Source organism: Zosterops lateralis (genome assembly GCF_965231275.1).
Source record: "Zosterops lateralis genome assembly, chromosome: 1".
Classification (NCBI taxonomy): domain Eukaryota; kingdom Metazoa; phylum Chordata; class Aves; order Passeriformes; family Zosteropidae; genus Zosterops; species Zosterops lateralis.
The window spans coordinates 11,716,645-11,739,404 of record NC_139762.1 but is presented as its reverse complement, the minus strand read 5'-3'; the positions used below and the strand labels follow the sequence as shown (position 1 = coordinate 11,739,404).

Genomic DNA, 22,760 nt, shown 5'->3' with positions numbered 1-22,760 from the left:
TATCAGCGAATACGCATTTTGATTTCGCAGCAGCAGAAGGAACAGTCATTACAGATGCACTGAAAAGAAAATGGGCTAATGGTGAAGATTATTAGTTCAACCATACTGCAGAACATCCTAAATTTTGAACACAATCCTACTGATGCAACTTTCACATTGAATACAGTCCTCAAATTAAATGGACTAATGTATGAGAAGTGGAACAGCTGCATTAAGTACTAACAGGGAAGGGCTAATACAGCACTCAGCTCAAACTCCAAACTGTATTTTCCAACTCAGCCTGTGCTTGCATTCTGTCTTTCTATGGTTGAGTCAAACCCTCATGCAAAAGTTTTCTAGGAGAAACTATCCCCTACCCTCAAAAAACACAGAATTTCCAAAACTGCTGGACAGTGGTTTCACTGATCATTTCATGGCAAGGATGTAAAACTCCTTTTGAGGTATTATCAGTCTTTAATTAACACACAGAAGAAAAGAGCTCAAGAACACTACTCAACAGTAAATATCCTGATACAGATATTTAATCAACATACACTTCTGCCACGCTTTTTTCCCTTTCTTTTTTTGATGCTCTTCACTTCACATACCAGTAATTGTATACACTACACAGGGCCTGGACTACTTCCTGCTTTGCTAAACACATATAAACAATGTCCCAAGCCAGGAAAGGAAATATTTAAAGAACATGCAACTTGCTAAAAAGAGGCCTCTGTAGTGCAGAAAATTTCTGAAGTAACTTCTGTAGATCATCATATACAAATAAATGACCAACCACATCCTGACTGTGTTTCACCTTTGTCCACGCTCTTTCTTATATTGATACCGTTTCATGTACTTCCTTCTACAAGAAGATTTAATAGGGAAGCAATTGCTTTCTATGTAAACAAGTGAAAAGTGAATACAAACTGAAACAATTGCAAGACAAACAGAGTGAGGCACCACGTACCAAAGCTTCTTACACAGACAGGGCACATTGGAAATAAGAATGAAAAGTTGATTAACTCAGGACCAGTTCAGCAGCTTTACAGGGTGCCTGATGAACAGAATGTCCTGTGAAGCAACTTTAAGCACAGAGGGTAAAACTACATAGGTCAAAAAAGTTTTACTCTTTTTAACTACTGGGTGAATAAATACATTCTTTTAAGTCTTTATCCTGATCTAGACAAATCAAGAGATCCTGGAATTTAGTTTGGATGGAGCAAGTTACACCATTTCAGTTTATTTTAAGACTGCATAAACAACTGATGCTTCTCCAATGCTGTAACAACTTTCACAAGCCAGGAATGATTAACAGCAGCCATTACATTTTGTAATGTCAAAACATGGATTTCATATAGTGATTCCTGCATCTAAAACCAACTGCAGCTAAATTACAGAATCTTGTCCATTAACAAAAAAATTAGTTTAAAGAGTACCAAGTGTTAAACCTACTCTACCTCTTCAGGATTTGGACACTGGTGGATAACCCTTGCTGCTAAAATCACGCTTTTCTGAAATGAGTTTTGCCAACTTCATATATAGCTAGAGAAGTGTTCCAGTATGGAAATTCCATATGAAGGGCTTGAATTAAGAATGTTCACTTCAGCATTTTACCCAAGAGAATGAACAGATTGCTTTAGTATTTTTTACCAAGTCCTAGTATTTTTTGCCAATATCAAGCCAGTCAAGAATCAGCCTTCTAATTAGATTAAGGAAATATTGAAAGGTCTTTTCAAGGAAAAAAATTCATTTTATATGCACTGCAAATGTGAAAAATGTAATTGTGTGCAACTACACAAAACAATTGATTTGTAAAACTTAAGTCTCTTCTAATTTTCCACAGGCAAAAAAAAACAACAATCCAAACAAACACAGATCCAAGAAACCCCCTGTAGCGTAGTAGTATAAAAGGGCTGAAAACAGAAAACTGTCCCCCAGTGCGTTGGGAACACAACCATTTTGGGAAACAGCATTGTTCATTCTATACTCATAGAAAGTACAGCCTTAAGAATTTCAAAGTCGTTGAACTCTTAAAACTCTTTTTCTCAGACAAGGTACTGAGGAACTACATCCAGTCAGGGTACAGATGGAAAAATCATGGTTTGTTAAAAAGTTATACTCTTTCCTAACTCTTTACTATAATCTCTCTGTGGGTCAAGAGACAAAAGGTTACAGCTTTGACTCTTCTGTGTAGGAAGGAAGGAAAGGTCAAAATAAAGCACCTCTGTGAAGTGCATTCAGCTTTCAGAGAACACACTGGACAGAGATGCTCTCAGTGTTGTAACTTCCCTCAGCTCCTGTCTACTGCCCAATAAATTCTGACTCAAAGCTGTGAAAACAAATACATCAGCACATGCAGATGTCTGAGGGCTACCAATTGATACAAGAGATGTGCATAATGTTCAGGTATTAAACTCTTCATGCTCCACTGCCCATGGCTGCATTGCTGTGCATGCATATCAGCTCCCCAGGAGTCTCCACCTCATATTTCCCTTCCCACACTGGAGATGGGAGCTCTGCCTGTCTTGCCCAGGAGAAAACATGAGTGCTACATTGCAAGAATGTAAAAGAAGACAAGGATTTAACACTTCCCTTAAAAACCCCTCAAAAAAAAAAAAACCACAAACACAAAACAAAACAAAAAAAAAACAAACCAAAAACCCCACAAAACACAACACCACACAGAAGGTACTAATTCATAACTACATAGTAGGTGCATCAAAACTATACAGTCCCTTGTTGTGACTATTTAAGTGGTCTCATTAAAGAATTTGTAAGTCATTAAGTCTCAAAAGAGACACCTACATGCATCAAACTGCTAAAAATAAAAGTCTGAAAACCAACATAATAAACAACAGTAGTTTCAGTCTATTTCACCACCCTATTCCTACCCTCAAATTTTTATACTTAAGAGAAGGTATTTCCAAGACACCTACACCACAAATCAGCCTGCATTACAGGTCACCACAGAGCTGCCCATACAGCTGGTTCAAATACCAGATTCCACTGTGGTTTCCTCACATTTTATTTAACTTTAATAATGTATCATTAAATGACTCTGATACAGAAAATAAGAGCAGCAGGTAAACTCTCTGCAAAAACTGAAAAAGGGTGAGAGCGAGGAAAACAAAAATATCAGGCTGATGCAGATGTACAAAATGAAATGCATCAGAAAGGTTAACTGTGCCAAAACACCAAGCAAAAAAAGATCACTAGCTACTGATGAGCAAGGCTTGCAACACAAAGGAAACAAATTGTTCTAGTGTCACAGCTAAAAATAAAAATTATTTTAAAAAAGAAATTTGTAATAGTACACATAGAGGCGCCTACTTAAATCCCCATTTCAACTGCAATATCCAAATCCTTATTCAGAAATCTGCCAGCAAGTTCTCTATTTCCCTCATGAAACAGAATTATTTTTTAGTTCTATTTACAAAACAGCACTCCCACATACACCTGTGCACACTCTGTCCCCTCCAACGTCCCTCCTTAAAAAAAGGTGAGCATTTATTTTAACTATATCATACAGTATGGTTGAAGTAATGGGTCACTGATAAATTCAAGATAAACATACTGCTCCTTAGGAGGCAGATTTACTTACAGACCAGCACTACCCAGCTTGAAAAAAACACAATTTACAACTTAAAAGACAGTCATGTAAGTCTCACAAGTACACATGGATGAGCAGAGATTTAATTTGTCTCATACCTTGCTAGTAGATGCCTTGTAAGTTGTCTTTAATTTCTGAGAAAGCTGACTGGTACTATGACTGGCTGTTGAGACAAATAAATTCAAAGGAAGATATTTCAAATACAGCATTAGTTTGTTTGTATAAGTAACTGGTAATAATTCCCTTCAGTAACATTCTAAGTTTTGGTCAATGAAATACAAAAAAGTGAATTCAAAAATACTGGTTTAGGATTTTTTTGTGGCTCTCTTACCTTTTGTTTTCAGTTGTCCTTTGCTCAGTTCAGCACCATCAATTGTCTGTCCTTCACCCGCTAAGCGCTCATTCAGTGTATCAATCTCTCTACGCACTAACAAATCCAGAAACTCACATTACTACAAAAAACTGACTAGCATTAATAACAGCATTAACATACTATTTAAGAACTGTTACGGTTAGTAAGTATGTTATTTTATGCTAAGGAGAGGAAAGGAGATCAACTGGGATTTTATAAAAGCAGGTCTCACCAAGACATAAAGCAAGACTCATGCTCAATTTTCCAGAGACCAACCTTGACCCAGATTCCACACAAAGTATTGGTGGCTTCTAATTACTCTTAGTAATAAATGAGGTTAAGGTTTAACAAAACCATCTCTGTGAAATACATGGCCCATCTGTATTGAATTAAATCCAGCAGAAGACAGAAAACTTGTGGCATCATAAATACTTTAGCCAGAGAATTAGCACATCCTTTCTAAACACAGGTTTTATTAATCACAAAATAGCAGTCTCTCTAGTCTACTACTAGAGTCTCACAGGAAAGGTGATGCTGCAAATGTATTTTTTATACTTTGGAATTTATTTTTTTTTTTAATTCTGTGTACAGTAACTTCAGCACTAGGTAGGAATTAGACCAAGAACAAAAAATATGAGACTGAGCATGAGAAGAGAAAAATTTAGAAATTGTCAGGGTGGTGAAAAGAGATCACAATCGTAACTAGAGCTGTGAGGTGAAGAAAGTAAATAAAGAAATGGAAATGGGAAAGAAGGAAAATAATCACACTCTGGAGGGTACAAATCTACCACTTGTTTTCTGACAAGCATTTCTGAAGGCTGGGGAGGGAAATTCTACTTTTCTTGCTGCCAGCCAACTTCTCAGCAGGAGGCCAAGAATTCAGTTGTGCAAATTGTCACTAAAAAATGCATACTTTTGATTACAGCCTTTACCAACACAATCACAGGTTTTAAGAGAATAAAACACCCAGAACATGTCAAAAAAGCAGGCAAGAAATTTTACTGTTGCTGTTGTCGTTGTTGCTGCAACATGAGTGTCTGGTTTAACTGTGGGAACTGATTAGGTATGGAAAAAAGATTGACTTGGACCCAAATCAGACAGATTCTACAATTCAGAATCCAAGCCAATGTAACATAGCTTAAAATTCCAGCAAGGAAGGCTTTACTGTATGACTGTACAGGCCTGTGTTACTGAACTTTGGGTCCTCTTACATCACCTTAGATCACTTACATTATCAGACAATTGCACTGTCATCAACAAATATCTCTTTCAGAAAACACCTGGATTTTTTATCTGAATGCTTGACTTCAAATCTCCTGAACAGCTGCAGGTACTGGTTATGCAATGTGTAAGACATTTGATCCAAAACCACCTCATTTTATACTTTTTCAAGCAAGTCACTTTTCCAATTTCATTTACTAATATTACATCATTAAAATTAAGCCTGTAAATATAAAACAAAGCCAAAAACTTCAAAGGCTGGATGGAGTTTCTGGAGATCAACATAACCAGAGCTTACAATGATAAGGAGACAGACCCTTCACTGGCTTTGCCCAAGAGTCAAGGGAGGGTGACATACATCTTTGCATCAAAGAGCTGAGAAAGTGATTTTTCTGAAAAGGTACAAACTCCACCTTTGGCTACAACTTCAGAACAACTCTTAAATTGCTCACAGAAAAGCTACACTAATTATACTACAATATCCAATGTAAGCATTTTAATTAGTGTTACTATAACCTAAATACAAACAATTCATAAGTTGCCAGAAAAAAAATAGATACTCACATTCCAAATTTTCAATATACAGGTTTTCAAATTCCCGCTCTATTTGTCCAAAAAGTTCAAGGAGTGTGTTCCGGACAGCAGATGGTAACTTAGAATCCTAGGAGGCAAAATATTGGGGGGAGGTTATATTTTTCTTTACATGTATTTGATAAAATTACTCTTCAGTCTTGAACCGATTTTAACAGTTATGTCAATGTCCCAGCAAGGAGGGAAATTAAAACTACTGCTAGTGTAGAACACAAAACAAATCGCTCTGTGCATCATAAAGTTATTCATTTTATATATTCTTTTTCTTTCAGGGGATAGAATTCAAATTACCTATATGTGTTTTTCTTTTCTTTAGTAGAGAAAAAATATAAAATCAAGATATATATACAATTCATTTTAAAAATAGAAAGGGAGAAAAAATTTCTTTCTAATATCAATATGTTTCCAGTTCAAGAATAAAGAATACTTTGATAAAGAAATTCAAAAATTGACTATGCAATGGGTTAGAAAGTTGTGAACACAATGCATCTTATTACCAAAGCTTAAGATAAACTAAAACTTTAAATATATTTTTAACATTTACCTACTTTTGTCACTAACCTAAGTGTGAAGAAAACCACAGTTTCTAATCCTTCCCTCCCCAGATATTACTTGAGCATTCTATTCTTCAGTTGCTCATAGATCATAATATGTAAATTGGCCTACTACACTTACTATTTACCCAGGTAGCCAACTATAAACTTCTTTTTAAGAAAGTTTTCACTTAACTGAGTCACCTTCCGGCACAGCCCCGGGAATTGTCTGCAGGCACAGCGGGAAAGGCCGGCCATGACCCTCCCTGGCTGTGTAAGTTATTCCCAAAGTTTTAAAGAGAGAGAAACCACTCACAGCCATGATACAGAGCACACCTGCTTTGTGCACAATTTTACACAGGTTCACAGCTGGCTGAAACTGTGGCACTGTGCTGAAAGAAGTGGGACCATGCTCCTTAAGCCCCCCTACATCATTTCTTTCTTCATCTGCCTCTCCCTTTTGTTCAGACATTCACAGACAACCAGAAGCAAAATAGATCCTAATTAAAATCAACTTGAAACAAAACTGATTAAACAAAAACACTAAATACATTAAACACTAGTAAGAGAAATGCTGAAGTTAGAAGAATTATTTCTAATTCAATTACCCAATAATTTCACACAGCATATGGAAGAAACTAACTTATCCTACAACTTTTGCAACTAAAGAGGAGATGTAGAGAAGTTTTTCAAATCACTTCTCAAAGTCTGAAAGTATAAACAAAACTAAACTTGTAATGAAGTAACCAATATAGTAAAATGCATTCACTCCCTTTCTCTCTTTAAAGTTGGCATTATTTAAAACAGTATGTAATAATGTTATCTCTTTATCTGCAAAAGCCCTTAGCTAGAGCTCATGTGGTTTACAGCTCCACTGTGAAGGGGCATTAAAACTCTCTACTTGATAGAATCTGCCACCTAGCTGCTCAAGGTCAACAAAATCAAACAAGATGATAGATAAAACATTTTAAACATCTATGCATTACAGCATAATACACTTAGAGTTTGCTAAGAAATACCACAACAGGTTAACATTTTGGTTTATTATGCAGGGTGACAGCATGTCTTGACCTCTCAGCTGCCCTTCACGCCTTTCCTGAAATAATGCTGCAGAAGTTCCAAGTGCATGAAGAGTTTTCTATCCAAGTACTTGCATTCTCCAACTTCTACATGACTAGAAGCAACAACCTAGGCTCTGTTAATTCCCAGAAAACTAATGCTGTGATTTACTGAAAAAACAGATTTAATTAAAAAAAAACAGTCACAACACTGAGAAAACACCAGGTTTTCCCTTCAGCATATCTGCAGACTTCAGTGAGAGGTTTCTCATAGCCAAACTCCATTTGTATTTCAAACCAACTGTCTGATAAAAATCAAGTTTTGCATCATCTTTGCCACTCCCACACTAACAATGTGTAGTCAATTTGACAATAAATACTTCTTAAACTCATACTTGCTTATCTTTGCCAGAACTGCTTCTGACAGAAGCCTTACCTACAGGTAATCTCAGAATTTTTAGGTGTAGCAGTCCAAGTCTAGACTGCACCCACTACAATGACGTGATTAAGAAAGCTACAGAAGCAGTGGCTGCTGTTCTTTTCCTTAAGTTTAATTGCAGAAGAGCACACCTTCATTTGAGCCAACAAAAAAAAAAAAAAAAAAAACCCACACAAACAAAAATCTGAGTTAGCTCGCACTTCTGCCAGGCAGGCAGTATTTGTTTACTTTATGGAAAGGAATGCAGAACAGCATTCCAACTAATATATTCCCTATCAGAGTCATCATAAGAAGTATTTGGTTTATTCATATTTCTGGGTTGCTGCTGTTCCAAATGCAAACTTACGAAAGCAAGAATCAACCTTGAATCAACTTCTTCTTTTGCAGGTAGCAGGGAGAGGCTGCAGTGAATAAATGGGCTGGGGTTTACACTGTTTTATGGCTTTATCATCCTTGTAAGAATACACAGAAGTTGATAAACTCCACAGATCTCAACACAACCTGAAACACGGTCAACATCCACATCAACGATCTCCAAAGGCAGCGAGCACTTACAAGCAACAAAATCTGTTGTTCCTGCAGCTTTACTGGACATATTTCAAGAACTAAGTTTGTTCAGGTTCTCCCCACAGAAAACACATAAAAAGTGATGCAAGCTCCCAGCATCACCTTACCTGCCCTTCCAACATGTCTCTCTGCAGCCCGGCCCGTTCCTGCTCGGAGCTGTTGGTCCTTCGGATGGAAAGGCTGTGGGATTTACGTTTCTGCTTTGCTTGGCGAGCAGATGCACCACTTCCACTTTCTATTGGCATTACTTCAAAAAAACAGCTTCACAGAGGCTCCTATGATAAACTAAGGACAAGCATTACATATTACAAATTGCTTTGCCAAACGAAACACAGTCTAAATATTCTTCTCAAAATGGAAGTATTTAGTTCAACTAAACTTTGGAGTTGTTTGGGTTGCCATTAAAAAGAAGAGACCCCTCTTACTTACAGCTGTTCTTCAAACAACATTAATTCAAAACCATAAGCATATATGTAAATAGAGTGGAATTGCTTCTGCATTATTTATTCATTAGCTGACAAACCTCCACAAAAGGAAAATAAATTCCACTTCCTTGCTCATTTTGGAGAACACCAGCAGAGACAGCCCCAAAATGCTTCCAGGAAACAACTATTATGCATACTATAGTTCACTGAAATGCATGCAAAATTAAAACCCAGCTGGAAAATGAAAGCAAACATGGTAATTTAGGGACATTGTCAGGTTAAAAATGTATTATTCAACTTTAAGCATTACTATACAAAATTTAACAGATGCCCTTGTTCAGAGATAATCAGAAATTAATTTTCATGACAGAAGTTCTGAAAATTACCTTCCACCATTTTTGGCAGCTCATGGTTTCACTTCTCTTAATAATGAAAGTGCCCATGAACTTATGAGAGTAGTGAAAGTGCACCTGACTTAACAGGCTGTTGGTGATGCAGCTCATTTCTGTCACCTTAATAAAGCCAAATATATGCATTTTAATATGCCTAAAAACACCTGACAGTATCTCCAAACAGTATTACCATGTATGAGCTACTGCTTCCCCTGTTTAAGAAAAATCAAATTATGTCTGATTTATTGCATAAATGTGGAGAATATATATGAAAAATCAAATTATGTTTGATTGCATAAATATGGAGAATATGTTCTTTACTGTCAAAATCTTATTTTTACAAACATTTAATTACAGGATTTTTTTAAATTTAAACCCAACATTCAACAGAAATTATTTTTTGTTTCATGGGGTACCAGTTGTTAAACATTTCAAATGTTTCAGGATTGATTACCCAAAATTTTTCAATCATGCACAATGAGAACAAAATAAAAATTCATTCTCCAGCATAAATCATTTCTGAAACAACAATTAAAACTTAAAATAGGTGCAATAGCCTGCAGAGAAATAGGAGAGCAGAGTTGGCAAAGCTAACCAGGCAACTGAGCTTCCTTTTAAATAAGTTGATCAGAGAAAATTTAAACCAAACCCAGGGCCACTTCCAATTTAAGATCCGCCAACACGTTGGATCTCACGCTAGGAATGAGCACCATCGCTATTAACAAGATCAGCCATTAACCACTTCAGGGGTCTGACATGGTCTTTTCAGCTTTTGAACAGATCATAAAGCCAAGGAAAAGCATAACTTACTAAAAATACAGTATGCACCGTGAATAACAAGATCTTGAAATCTCCTTTGGGTTTTACATCACAAAATGAAAATGTATAAAGATACAGAAATTTGTATCTAAAATGAGACTAGAATTAGTTAAGATTTTAATGCCCATCCATCCTTATTAAAAAAACTTGTATTTTAATTAGCTTTTGGAACAACCGAGTTCCAGCAACCTGACACCAATTCCATAGTGAATCTAAAATAAAATTTAGGTTGCACCAGTGACCTGTACTGTACTAGAATTTTTTCATATCCTCTGGATTCCACAGAGTCTTCTCCTGCACCTAATCCCATCAGAGCTTTTTATGTGTGAATAATCAGTAGTAACTAAATAGCTATATTCACAAATTAAAGCAGAGACTAGAAAAAACTACCATTGGGTAGTTCTTTATTTGCCTAAATTCTGCTATTCACTGTGGTTAGAGTCCCCTAATTTTATTTTTTTTTAAGTCCATCCCATACACAGTTATTGCCAATTTTCTGGGCTTCACTAAGTATCTTCCTGTTCATGGCATATGGTCAAGAATGAGGAACAGGTTTTCTGTGCTCATCACATTTCTATTTCTTTTCAAAAGAGGATCAGATCCCAAGCACACATATATATATATTCTCCCCTCTTCCACCCTGCTTCCTATTTCCCTTGGGAATCACTCATTCAATTGCTTTCAGTTACCATATTCTGCAGTTTGGGATTACATTTTAAGGCCAGAAGCATCAGTGTGCACACAGGCAGATTTGTTAAGACAATTTTATTCATACACATAACTACATATAATCCCATAAATCCATTAACATCGTTTCACTTAAGATCCAGGGGCGGAAGGTGGTAAAAAAAAAAAAAATGCAATTTCTAATCCCTGCCAGATGCAGCTCTTGAACTGTTAGACACAGAGATGTTAACATGGGTTATGCCTTACCAGTCATTGTTTCAACTATGTTAGTTTCCATTTGCCCTTTTTGCCAAGTACTTCATTTTGGAGGATGTTACCAATCAATACCCTTTTTTTTTTTTTTTTTTTGAGTGCTTAATAAAATCACAGAATGATTTGCATTGGAAGGGATCTTTAAAGGTCATCGAGCTGCACTACTCTGCAATGAGCAGAGACATCTTTATCTGCATCAGGTTGCTCAGAGCCCTGTCCAACCTGACCTTGAATGTTTCCATAGGTGGGGCATCCATTGCCTCTCTGGCAACCTGTGTCCATGTTTCACCACCCTATAGAATAGGAGAATAGAAGAAAATAGAAGAAAAAATTCTTCCTTCTATTTAATCTCAATCTACCCTCTTTTTAGGTTAAAACTGTCATATTACTGTAGGCCCTGGTAAAAAGTCTGTCTTTCTCCAAAGTCCCCTTTAAGTATTGAAAGACCCTGATAAGGTCTCCCCAGAAAATCCTCTTGGGCTAAAAACCTCCATCTCTCTCAGCCTTTTTTTTTATTATTTTTTTAATATATATATATATATTTTATTTTTTTTTCACAGAAGAGGTTTGCAGCACTCTGATAACTTTTGTGGCTCTCCTCTGGACCAGCTCTAATTGTGCCATTGCCTGTCACTGGCTGCATGCACACATTTCTGCCTCATGTCTGGTTTTTCATGCCCCAGAGCAGGTCCCTCTCTGCTGGACTGCTCCCAGTCTGTTCACCCTCCAGCCTGCACTGATATCAGGGACTGCTCCAACTCAAGGCACAGGACCTTGCAGTTGGCCCTGCTGAACTTCATGAGGTTTGCACAGGCCCACTCCTGAAGCCTGTCACGGGGTCTCTGGGTGCTATCCCTTCCCTCAATGAATCAACTGCAGCACTCAGCATCAGTACACACAGATTTGGCAGCTATACACTCTAGCACATAGAATTTAAAGGGACACAGTCATATGCATGAGATTACATCTTCGCCGTGTGAAATTCTCACGTTCACTACACAGAAGTTTCTACTTTGGAGCAGACTGGGTAGGAAACTGTCTCTGTTTGGTAACAGCACTTCACCTGCAGCCAGTGTCACTGCCAGGGACTGCCCTCTCCTCATGCAGCAGCATGACACACCACCCATGCACGTTCTGGAGAGGGCAAACATGCAGCTGTTCCCAGGCTCGGCAGGAGGGTGCACACAGCCACAGCAAAGCTGAAACCAAAGAGGCCACAAGCAGGCATGTGCATACAGAGGATGGGAAGGAGAAGCTAAGGGGAATAGCTTCACTGCCTTTAATATTGTTGTTCTGAATCCCACCAAACAGCCTTACAAACTTTGAGTAAGGGAGCAATAATCAAAGAGGTTTTTTAGAACAAGGATTTGAATTCAGTTTTAAAATAGTGACAGTGTCCCTTTAAATATTAACTTCACTTTGACAATTTTGGAACTTTTCTGATTCTAATTGCAGCAGCAAGAAGCTATAGGTTTTTCAAGAGTAGATTTCAAAACAGATCCTTGGCAATATGATGCTAAAAAAATAAGGTGCTCATTTCTAGCAGTTACCTGATTCCCCTTATTATTAAGGTTTTCAAACAATGAAAATTACCTGTCCAGAATATCAGTGTCATGTTACATATCCTATGAAAACCACATTAAATATTGATTAGTGAAACAGTCAGTAGTATACAAACCAGTTAAAGTCTTTCAAATTTTTGAAACTTTTGTAGTTAGAACACACCAGACAATGGGAAAGGGGTGATGAGGGAAAACATAAACACAAGTCAAGGCTAGGCACCAAACCCCAGTCAAATCAAGTAAGAAAAAAGTACTTCAAAACAATCCATCATATATTATTAGCCAGATATAGTTAATCTCAACTTTTGAGTGTTCCAAATGGGTTCTGAAAAGAAAAATTCACTAAGGTCACTTCCCTTCTACTCAGTAATGCCCCAAGTAGGATGGAAAACCAACAATAAGTACTGGAATCTTGCTTCCTGAATCAAATGAAGCGAAATTCACAGATGCCAAAAATTAGCCATCAAGTATAAAAAAGGCTGAACAAATGTACTTTCTGAGAAAAAAGGGAGATGGGAGAAGGAGGAAGCATATGGTATTACTAAACTATTTTCACTAAGGGTGGCAGTTCACAAGTACTGCATTACTAAAAAGTGAGATTAAGAGACCTACTGAGCTATTCTGCTCAGCCGTTTTGGAAAACACTCATTTGCATAGACTTCACACAATGATCTGTCAAAGCCTCGAGAGAACCTTTCTAACAATGTAAATCTCTAGAAACAGGGGAGGAAAGGATGTCCCAGAAAACATCCAGACCACAGGTGGTTACTACTTGCTGAATGCAAAGATACTCCAGTATTTCAGATATGCTGTTTAATTAAACTCACAGGATATTTTACAGGGTGTTAAATTGAAGTTTCACCACCTACCTTTCCGTAACAGATGTACTCAGTCACAGGAAACATTTCATCAGAGTAACAGTAAAGAGCAGATGTGTAACCAATTACTGTTTTAGTCAGCTACGACAGAGAAACAGCACCAACAAAGAGTGCACACACTGGCCTTACCAGACTGAAAAACTCACTGCAGCAATAACTACGAGTACTTGCCTACTTCTGCTCTTGAACACAGAACAAGAAGGCTCTGAAAGGAGAGAATTCCTGGGGTATGCATGTTGCTGAAGCCAGGGAGAAAAGCTGTTTTAAGATGTGTCAGAGCACAGACAGAACGGCTACAGTATTGCATTTCCTTTTTTGTTCATTCAAGACAACACACAAGCCTGTAAAGGGAAATCATCAGGAAGATTCAGCAACATCTTCCCCAACATCTCCCTGCTCCATTTTCTTTAGAGTTTAGAAATAGCAATAGTTACTACTTAAATGATTGTGTCAAATGAAAAAAAAAAAAAAAAAACCCACACGATTTTAGTGCATTTGTGTGTGCTTAAATATCTTCATCTCATGTCTCACATTTTCAAACATGGCTTAGAAAATTTCTATGTATACTACATAAAACACAAAGGCATTTTACAATAGTAATTATTGTCTAGTGCAGCATTAAAACCTTACAATACAAAGATGCCCGTTAATGTAGGGGAGTGTGTGGGTTTGGGTTGGTTTTTTTTTCCCAAAGCAGGGAGGGAAAGCAGACAGAGAAGAGAATGATTACAGTTATTAAGTTCTTAATTACATGGAACTCAGTTTGACAGTATTATTCATGAGTTAAGGGAATTTAAGTATCAACATATGCCACTACACTTTTTATTAATATGCAAAGAAATCAGATTTAAAGGAGTAAAACTTCCATTTTGAGGTCTTCAGTGAACAATTTGCTTCAGTGATGCTGTACATTCAAGTGCCATTAATTCAATGCAAGCCTCAAGACTACAGCACACCTGAGAAAGATCAGAATAAACAGACTGCTTTGTAAGACTAGTTGTTTTGCTGAAGGTAAATATTTAGGAAACCAAACCATTCCAGATCATCATGGATGATGCTAGAAACACTAATGTGTGCGCTCAAACCTTGTGAAATCCACTCAAGCATTACAACATTGATTTTCTTATCTAAATTTAGTGCAGCTTTCTTTCAAATGAAACTGGATGTTCCTCGAAATGTAAAAGGGGAAAGCAGGCACCCACCACTGAAAGTGACAACCTCCTTTCAATAGAAAGCAGAGTAAAGAAGCTGCACCAATAAATTTTAAGTATGTTATACAGCTGAAATCAAGGATAAAAACTTTAACACATTAGTGAGTACCTACTTTAAGGAAGCTTCTAACACCAACATCCAAATGTAAGCCAGCCCAGTTTTGCTGCTAGCAAGCTTTGATCTTGCTAATTCAACTATGTCAGCAAATGCTGCAGTCACACCAAAATGCAGGGCTGACCCAGCCTGCCACACACTCTGCTAAAGCAAGAAATGCTACTCTCACAATACAGGATTATATTATCTAATACTAACCAACAACAATAATCAGACTCGGATTATTTTTTTTAATATAGTAGAAACCCTCCTGGGTTCACTAATAATCCTCAGACTAAGACCTATTCAGTGAAATTGCTGGTGTCCTGAAAGCTTCCCTTTGAGACCAGTGCCACCTGTGCTGGCTGAGGGTGCCCACTGTTTCCACTAGTTCAAATGGTGCAAGGTACAATATAATCTTAGTTTCTACTATACTAGTAGTTAGTAACCTATCAGTACATATTGTATCTTCTTTTATGTATAAGTATTGATGAACTGAGTTTATTGAAGGGTTCAACAGACAGCATCAGGTCCTGCTAAACTACCTACAGCTGGTTAACTCCTAAAATATGTTTGAAGGGTACTTTATTTCCTCAGCTGTTTCACAGACACTGCAGCTCCCATTTCTGTATTAGCAAATCCCTAACAGCCTGGAAGTAGCCTACATGCAGGCACAGGGATGCAAATATAAGACCTGAGGGTGAGGAATCCTAAGGAAGTTCAAGAGCAAAGGCTATATAACCAGGTGTTTGCTCAAGGAAGTACTGCACCACACTCAGCAACCAGGATCTTATTCTGCTAGTCTCTAAGAAATTAATATTTATGCACTTGTTATGGATGTATTAGAAGAATGGCTATTATGGTCTTATTCAAGCACAATGGCTCTTCATCTGGGAATATATTATTTGCCAGTAATTTAGAATCTTTTAGCTCTTAAGACTTGAACAAAACCAAGTAATTTTGACTCTAACTATAACACATCTAGCAAGCTCTTCAGAAGCACCAATAAATAATCTCTGCACAGCACATTCTTGAAGCATTACCTCATCTGGTCTAGCACAGAGAACTACAGAACCCACCAACAGTCCGTGTAAGAGCACTGTGAGCACCCAGCCCACCATCTTGATCACCAAGCCTAAAAATAGTCAGCACATATTGCTTGAGGATGAGAAAATCCCTCTGGCTTGCACGGAGACCATCCTGATTCGTATCCATACCTCAGTGGTCATTCACAGAGCAGTAACCAGCTCTCTGCACAAGGTTTTGAAGTGTTGGCCTACAGAAAAAGCCCCTCACACTGGCTTTCACCTCACGGGACAACCTACTAGCTCCAAGACTTAAAATTCCGTGACATAAAATGATCCTATCTCATCTCAAGTTCATAGAATGCAATACCACTTGATTCCTCCTTACTTGGCACATACTAGCTCTGGCTAGCAATTTCAGGATTTCGTAGAGGTAAGATCTTGTAAGACATTATCACCACACTCACAATATTTGCCTTGTGACTGTACCAACAAACTTAAGCACTTCAGTCCATATTAAAGACTGCGTGCTTCAAACAAGTCCTGAATTAAAGAAATAGATGGTGGAAGGGCCTGTCTGTATTAAAGTGGCAGTCTCATCTTAGAATCTTTTGATTTAAAATGATAAACCTAGTTCAGGGACAAACATACACACAAACAACTGGCATTAAAAAGACAATCAATGTTACAGCTGGCCTCTGCCTTAAATTCTAATGTTTGGGGCCAGCACCTTTTCCTAAAATAATTGCCCAAGTCCACAACACACAAAGCTACATCTAAAGTTATTACACGACAGGTTAGAGCTGACACCACACACAAAGATTATCTAATCTAAACTACTCATTAGAAAACATACTTGTAGGTTCTTGGGGTTACCAGTTCTCTTTCAAAAACACCAAGAAACACCACCAGCAGACTTGCTTGGAAAGCAGTTTCAGAAATTTGCTTAAGGAGAATGATGCAGTTGTAATATTGTAAAATGGGTGCCTGAACAATAGACGTTTGTATCATGTCAAGGTGTACTCAATGACACTGAATCACTTCAAAGAAGCTGTTCCACCAGGTCCTTACATAAACCTTCCATGACATTACTGCTATAGAAAGCCCACTTTAACTGCAATAACAAAATAAATCTGACAAGCTGGACAAGAGAGATAGAAACACACGTAGAAGTTTTTCTTTTCTCACAAACACCAAGATGTCCTTGAGCCACAGATCAACACTTACCTTGAAAGAAGTTTTCCTCGTCTTTGCATAAGGAATGGAACCCAACATCCCTTCAACCTCTGATTAAGCAGATCTATTCTCCCCTCGAACTTACTTTCACAGGGCTTAGCTCAGAAAGAGAGAGAACTACTGAAAGAGGGCTCTTTATACACAACTTTTATCCATCTTGGACACTTCCCCATCATCCTCTCACTGCTCAAGGCCTGATTTGCCCCACGCCACCACAAACAGCGCTCCCCTCATGGTTCAGTTGTGCCCCACTTCAGAAATTTGGGCGTTCCGTGTTTACAGGTTTTTGTACACTTTATACATTTTGTACATTTGTACAGGTGTCAGAGGATCTGAACTCCACCTGTAAACTCCCGGGGCTCTACACTTGGCCTGTCCTGGGGACGCGAACAAAGTGAGCGAGACGAGTCCCCTCAGCAGCCCCTCGGCTCCCCCGCCCGCAGACCCGGGACCCTCCCCACAGCCCCGGGCTGGCAGCGCTCGGAAACCGCGGCACACAGAAGAGGAAGGAGAGCTTATTTCGTGTTTTCACAGGAGAACGTGCAAGTCATTTCACGCGGAAATAAAGCGGAACAGGACGGGCAAAAGGGAGGGGGTGCCCGGGCAGGAGCGCCCCGGTTTGCGCCGCGGGCCTGGGCGGCGACGGCGGCTCCGCGGGGTACCGGGGCGACGGTGGCACCGCGAGGCACCGGGGCGACGGTGGCACCGGCACCGCCCCGGAGCCCGCCCGGAGCCCCGCAGCCCCCAGCGCCCCGGGCGGCCGCGAAGATGGCGGAGGGTCCGCGCCCCGCTGCCCCCGCACTCACCTGTCAGCAACAGCCGCGGCGGCGGGCGGGGAGGGGCAGGGCCGCGGGCGGCGCGGAGAAAGAGGAGGGGAAGGATGAGGACAACGAGAAGGAGGAGAAGGCGGGAGGGGCGGCAGCGGAGGCAGCAACAGCAACGATCGCGGCGCTGCTCGGGCAGGACGCGCCTCCCCGGTGCCGAGCCCTCGCCGCGACATCCGGCGGAAGCGGCGCGGCCCCCGCTCCGAGCGGCGATGGCGACGGCGGGCACCGGGACCGGCTCCTGCCGGGCACGGCCTGTGGGCTCGGGAATGCCCCTCCACCGGGACGGCCTCCCGCCAGTCACGGCCTGTGGGCTCGGGAATGCCCCGGCCACGGGACAGCCTCCTGCCCGGCACAGCCCCCGGGCCCGGCAATGCCCCTCCACCGGGACAGCCCCCGGGCCCGGCAATGCCCCTCCACCGGGACAGCCCCCGGGCCCAGCAGTGCCGCCGGCGCCGGGCAGGAGCTGCCCCAGCACCCCCCGCCCCTCGGCCCCGCCGCTCCCCGGGTCACCCCGCGGTGCTGGAGGTCAGACAGCGGAGCCTGTTCCGTCCCGGCCGTGCCCCCTCGGGGTAACGCTGTGTTAGTTTGCGTTTCTGTTACCGAATTAAAACTGCGGCTGCTTTAGTTAGTTACCTCCAGTAACATTGGATCAGGTGGACTGACAAAGGAGATTAAACTTTCCTTAAACACCACTGGAATTCCATATTTTTTTAATACAGAAGGGCCGGGAGATGCCGAATGTGGAGTTTCTCTGCTGTGTCTGCAGACGGAGGGACAGAGGCAGCGCATCAAAGCTGAGCACGAAAAGCTGCTCACTCTGAAGCCTACAACACGTAATTGAAATGTGATTAATTCCTCTGCTGATTAACACTTTGAACAAACCTCCACCTAAAATTCTTATTCATTATAGCAGATAGGGAAAGTCAAAAGAGGCCTTCGCCTAATTATTTTCTCTCTTGCAGCAGATTATCTTAACTGCCTTAGAAGAGCTCTGTAAAAGGGCCAGAGGAACATGTGCCAGTGAGAGCTGGAAATATTACATTTTCTTTTAATGTGCTTCCCAGCTACAAGTCTGCCTACGGTTCTCATTTGTCTTTTTTCCTTTGTACTCACTTCTGTGCATGTCTTAAAGCTGTATTAAACGGCAACAAAAATAGTGGTTTACCTGTGTACTAGCATATTTCTCATTACTGGAGGTCATTCTCCAAAATCACCAGCCTAACTGGTTGAGAATATTGCATAATTTTAACCTATTTCCTTCTTCAAAGCCACTAAAAGGGAGCAAACTAAATAGCTACATGGGTTTAAGGAATGGAAAAGAGGGAAGACTGCACAGGCAAAAGGAGAGGGACAAGAGATGGAACAGAGGTGCCCAGGAGGAAGCCTGGACACAACCTGACCAAATGCCCCAGTTTGATGCTTTGAATTCTCTTCAGAGCTGGTGCAGTTGTAGGTGGCTCAGCCATCTTAGCCAAGAGACAATTCGAGTGCTCAGCTGTTCAGTTGCTAACTAGACATTTTTAAGCCTCATAATCCATACCAAAATTACCTTACCCTAATATAACAGCACTGTACTGTAACAATTTTAGCTATATCTATGAAGGAAAAAAAAATGTCCAGCAGGAGTACAAAGATCCACATTAGAGATTTCCTGAGGAGAACACCTGGCAGCTTTCTTCTCTTCTGGAGCAGCACATCCCTAGGAGCAGGGTGAATTACAGAGACAACCATTTTTTTACCTGAAGAAATGCAAAATACTGAAATGAGGAAAGATGGGCTTAAACAACTTTTTCCTTGGTACAGGGTGCCTCACCTGAAAATTAACAGGCCCTGGATGCTGTTGCTTTTTCATGAGAAGAGAATGACAAGCAGCCTGTTGTCACTTCAGCTCTGCTACTGGTTTGGTTTTGTCATGGCACTGCAAGAGTAGCAGGCACTGTGTAATGCACAGGAGCAAGTACAGAACAAAAGACTGACCTTTTCATAAACTACCTGATACAAAACAGGAGAGATAGCAATACAGGGGCGTAGGGAAACGGGTCAGTGCTAGGCAGCATTTTTTCAACAGCTAAGAAGCTTTTTTAATAAGCATACAGTAAATAAAGTGGCGAAAATTAGGTTGTCCTGGACAAATCTACTTCTGCACCCATGGCTGGACTTCACAAGATAGAAGGCTTGGGAGATCAATAACAGAACAGAATAATAGCTGAACTTCTCAAATTAGCATTTTTCAAACCTGTAAATGTGGCAAGAAAAGGCAAAGCCTTCTGTCCAGAGCTCAAATAAAAACAAAACAACCAACCAAAAAAATCTAAGGGAGAAAAGGATTCAAGGGTTATTTCTTGATTCATATATGAAACCTCCTAATAACTCCTTCCTAGAAGAGTGGTTTCCTATACCATTATTCATTCACCTTTTGTTGTATAAAAACATTTGGAAACCATCCATCATAGCACTCTTTCCATCAGCTTGAGATAGCAGAATGAAATGCAAATACAACATCCTACTTATATATTTAGCATATATGCATTACATTCTTACTACAAAGACATCTGTCTTCTCTGAAGCGAGCTGAAGCCAACCCACTTCCCTGAAAGAGGCCTTTTAAGCAGAGTCAAGGGAACAGCAGATTAGTTAAGACTGGGAAGTATTTACCTCTCATTTCAGATAAAACCCAGGTTGTTTTTTGCTCAGCACGAGTGGATCATTTAGACAAATATTTTCTGAAGAGCTGTGACTCCAGGCAGGAAAGTACTCACAAGAGGAATTCTCAAGGGAGACCAGGAACAAGGATAGCTCTGTAGCTGAGATGGGTGAAGTGGAAATCTTAAACATCAGAGCAAGTTAACAGGAAGCTGAAAAAGAAGAAGTTTGGATGTGAAGGGGGAAGAAGCAGCCCGTTAATTTCCCCTGGCAAATCTAAAAACTGAGGACAAGCATTTTTCAGGAATTTATGCATTCTAGGCTGGGGTCCAAATCCCAGGTTTGTTCAGCATTTATTTCATCCTGTAGCTTGTCATCATCATCTTGTTTAACTTGCTGGAGAATTTAAAGGTTTTCCTTCAGTTTGGTGGAAGTTGCACTTCACTTTCTCTTAGTAGAGATCAAAAGTCTGTCAGTGGTTTGCAGCTGGTTGGATTTTCAGGTGAATGAAAGACTTTCCAGTCATTACAGGAAACTGTTTTTTCCTTGTTAGCTGAGTGAAAAGGGTCAGCAGACTTCAGGAGATACAGAAATTAAGTCTCAAAAGCATTTGTATGTCACTTCAGGCATTCTGTTTATGCAGGGTGGAGTAGAAGTTCTGAGGTTACAGTGAAGTGCATGCCATTCCAAAAATTAGCATGCTTTATTTTCAAAAGAAAGAGCTTTGAAGGTGCAGAGCAAGTCTGGAGGGGAGCAAAAGAGAATATGATACAGGTGACATAAAACACCTGATCCTGAAAGTATCCGGTTAAAGGTTTGGGAAGTGTCTCTCTTGTTTGTTTTGTAAAATTATTTGTTTTGTCTCTGTCATCCTTAGTCCCTGCTTCTTTGCCTCTCATTATCCACCAGGACTTGTTGTCACTTCTCTCTGCTCACCAGCGTTGATTCAGGTGAAGTGCTTTGTTTGTCTGTGCAAGACAGGAACTGTAATTGTTTCTGACTGTCAGGTTCTAAAGTGCCTGTATAGAAGTTTTCAGTAGTTATTACTAGGAAGAAAAGTCTCTTTTCTCTATCATCTATAAGGACATTTTCCCTGGTTTCCCTCTGCTGTGTAGCCTGAAGCTTCCTGTGTACAGCTGCTGATGTCCCACGCCAGCTGTGCCCCAGGCACAGACACAGCTCTGTCTCCCAGGGGAGTAGTTCCTGTTCTAAAAGAACTTCACTCGCAGGAGAGCTGCTTGTTAACTCTCTTGTCATCATGTGAAATGCTGGTTTGTATGTTCATCTCAGTAAGTTGCTTTTTGGTGTTGGGTTTTTTGTGTGTGTGTGTTTGTTTGTTTTTTGATAGATCTGTGTAGCTTGTTTTGTTACTTTAGGAAAATGATAGAAAGAAAAAAAGACAATTTGGGTTTTTTTTTTATCTGGAACAATGAAACAAACAAGTGACTAATGTGGTGAGGGGCGTTCTCAGTATTTCTTCAAAGCTCAGTCTCCAGTTACTGGGCTTTTGTGCCAGTGACTCAGCAATAAGTAATCTGTAAAGTAATGAAAAGTAAACTCAAGGTTCAATAAAAAGCAATCTGTGTACATTTCTGTCCTTTCTGAGCACATATTTATTATCAACACTCTTGTGATAACATTAAATTTGTAGTTTATTAATGAATAACACAATATTAACATTTATTCCAATATTTTATGTTTTATGCAGTTAAAGGCATATGTAGCAGCAAACACATTGTTACAGGTGTGTTGGGTTTTTTGGTTTTTTTTTTCACTTTTGATGCTCTGCTGGTTTCAAGTGGCTTTCACTCAGATCACCTCCACTCTTCTCTCTTTCAGTGAGCTCTGCACAGGGGAATGCTGTAAGATAACCCCCATCCCCTCCCCCTTGTAAAATATTAACTGTCCATTTGAACATTTGTGCTGTTAATGATATCTCAGTGACAGGCCATATGTCCTGTTCACAGGAAAAATCAAGCAGACTGAAATGTTGGAACTTGACCTAAGAGGGAATCAGAGCGAGCCGTGCCTCCAAGACATGTTAAATATCATTTCTAGGCTTTTTATGGCATCCAATCATAAACCCAAATCCGTGGAGGAGCAATAAACCAGCAGAAGTCTTGCTGAGAAGGTATTTAGCCATGGTGAAGTTTTTAGAGGCTGGTATTGAAGTTTTTCTAGTTCATTATCTGTGCATATCTAAACTCCTCTATCTGACCAGTTCATCTTGACTTCCTGCAAGACACACAAGAAGAAAGTGTGTTTATTTCTCTGCCCCTCAGGAGCTGACTGGGACAGGCAATTTCAGGGCTTGGCTGGCACAGGAACTGCTGTAGCTGTCAGTGCAGGAGGGGAGCCA

At 40.0% G+C, this 22,760-nt stretch overlaps 1 protein-coding gene across 2 annotated transcripts in view; it reads right to left on the bottom strand.

Annotated features, from left to right (window-relative positions):
• The window catches only part of WDR37 (WD repeat domain 37), a 44,149-nt gene extending 26,272 nt beyond the window's left edge, over window positions 1–17,877 (bottom strand). Inside the window, exons 1-6 of one of the 2 annotated variants that reach the window (XM_083861619.1) lie at window positions 17,738–17,877; window positions 12,519–12,550; window positions 8,458–8,635; window positions 5,727–5,823; window positions 3,921–4,016; window positions 3,688–3,752 (exon numbers count right to left, since the gene is read on the bottom strand). In XM_083861619.1, coding sequence (XP_083717745.1) covers window positions 3,688–3,752; window positions 3,921–4,016; window positions 5,727–5,823; window positions 8,458–8,595 — 396 coding nt within the window. In that variant the 5' untranslated portion in view covers window positions 8,596–8,635; window positions 12,519–12,550; window positions 17,738–17,877. The remainder of the gene's footprint in view (window positions 1–3,687; window positions 3,753–3,920; window positions 4,017–5,726; window positions 5,824–8,457; window positions 8,636–12,518; window positions 12,551–17,737) is intronic. The other variant, XM_083861620.1, reaches the window with a different exon arrangement.
• Window positions 17,878–22,760: the final 4,883 nt, after the last annotated feature.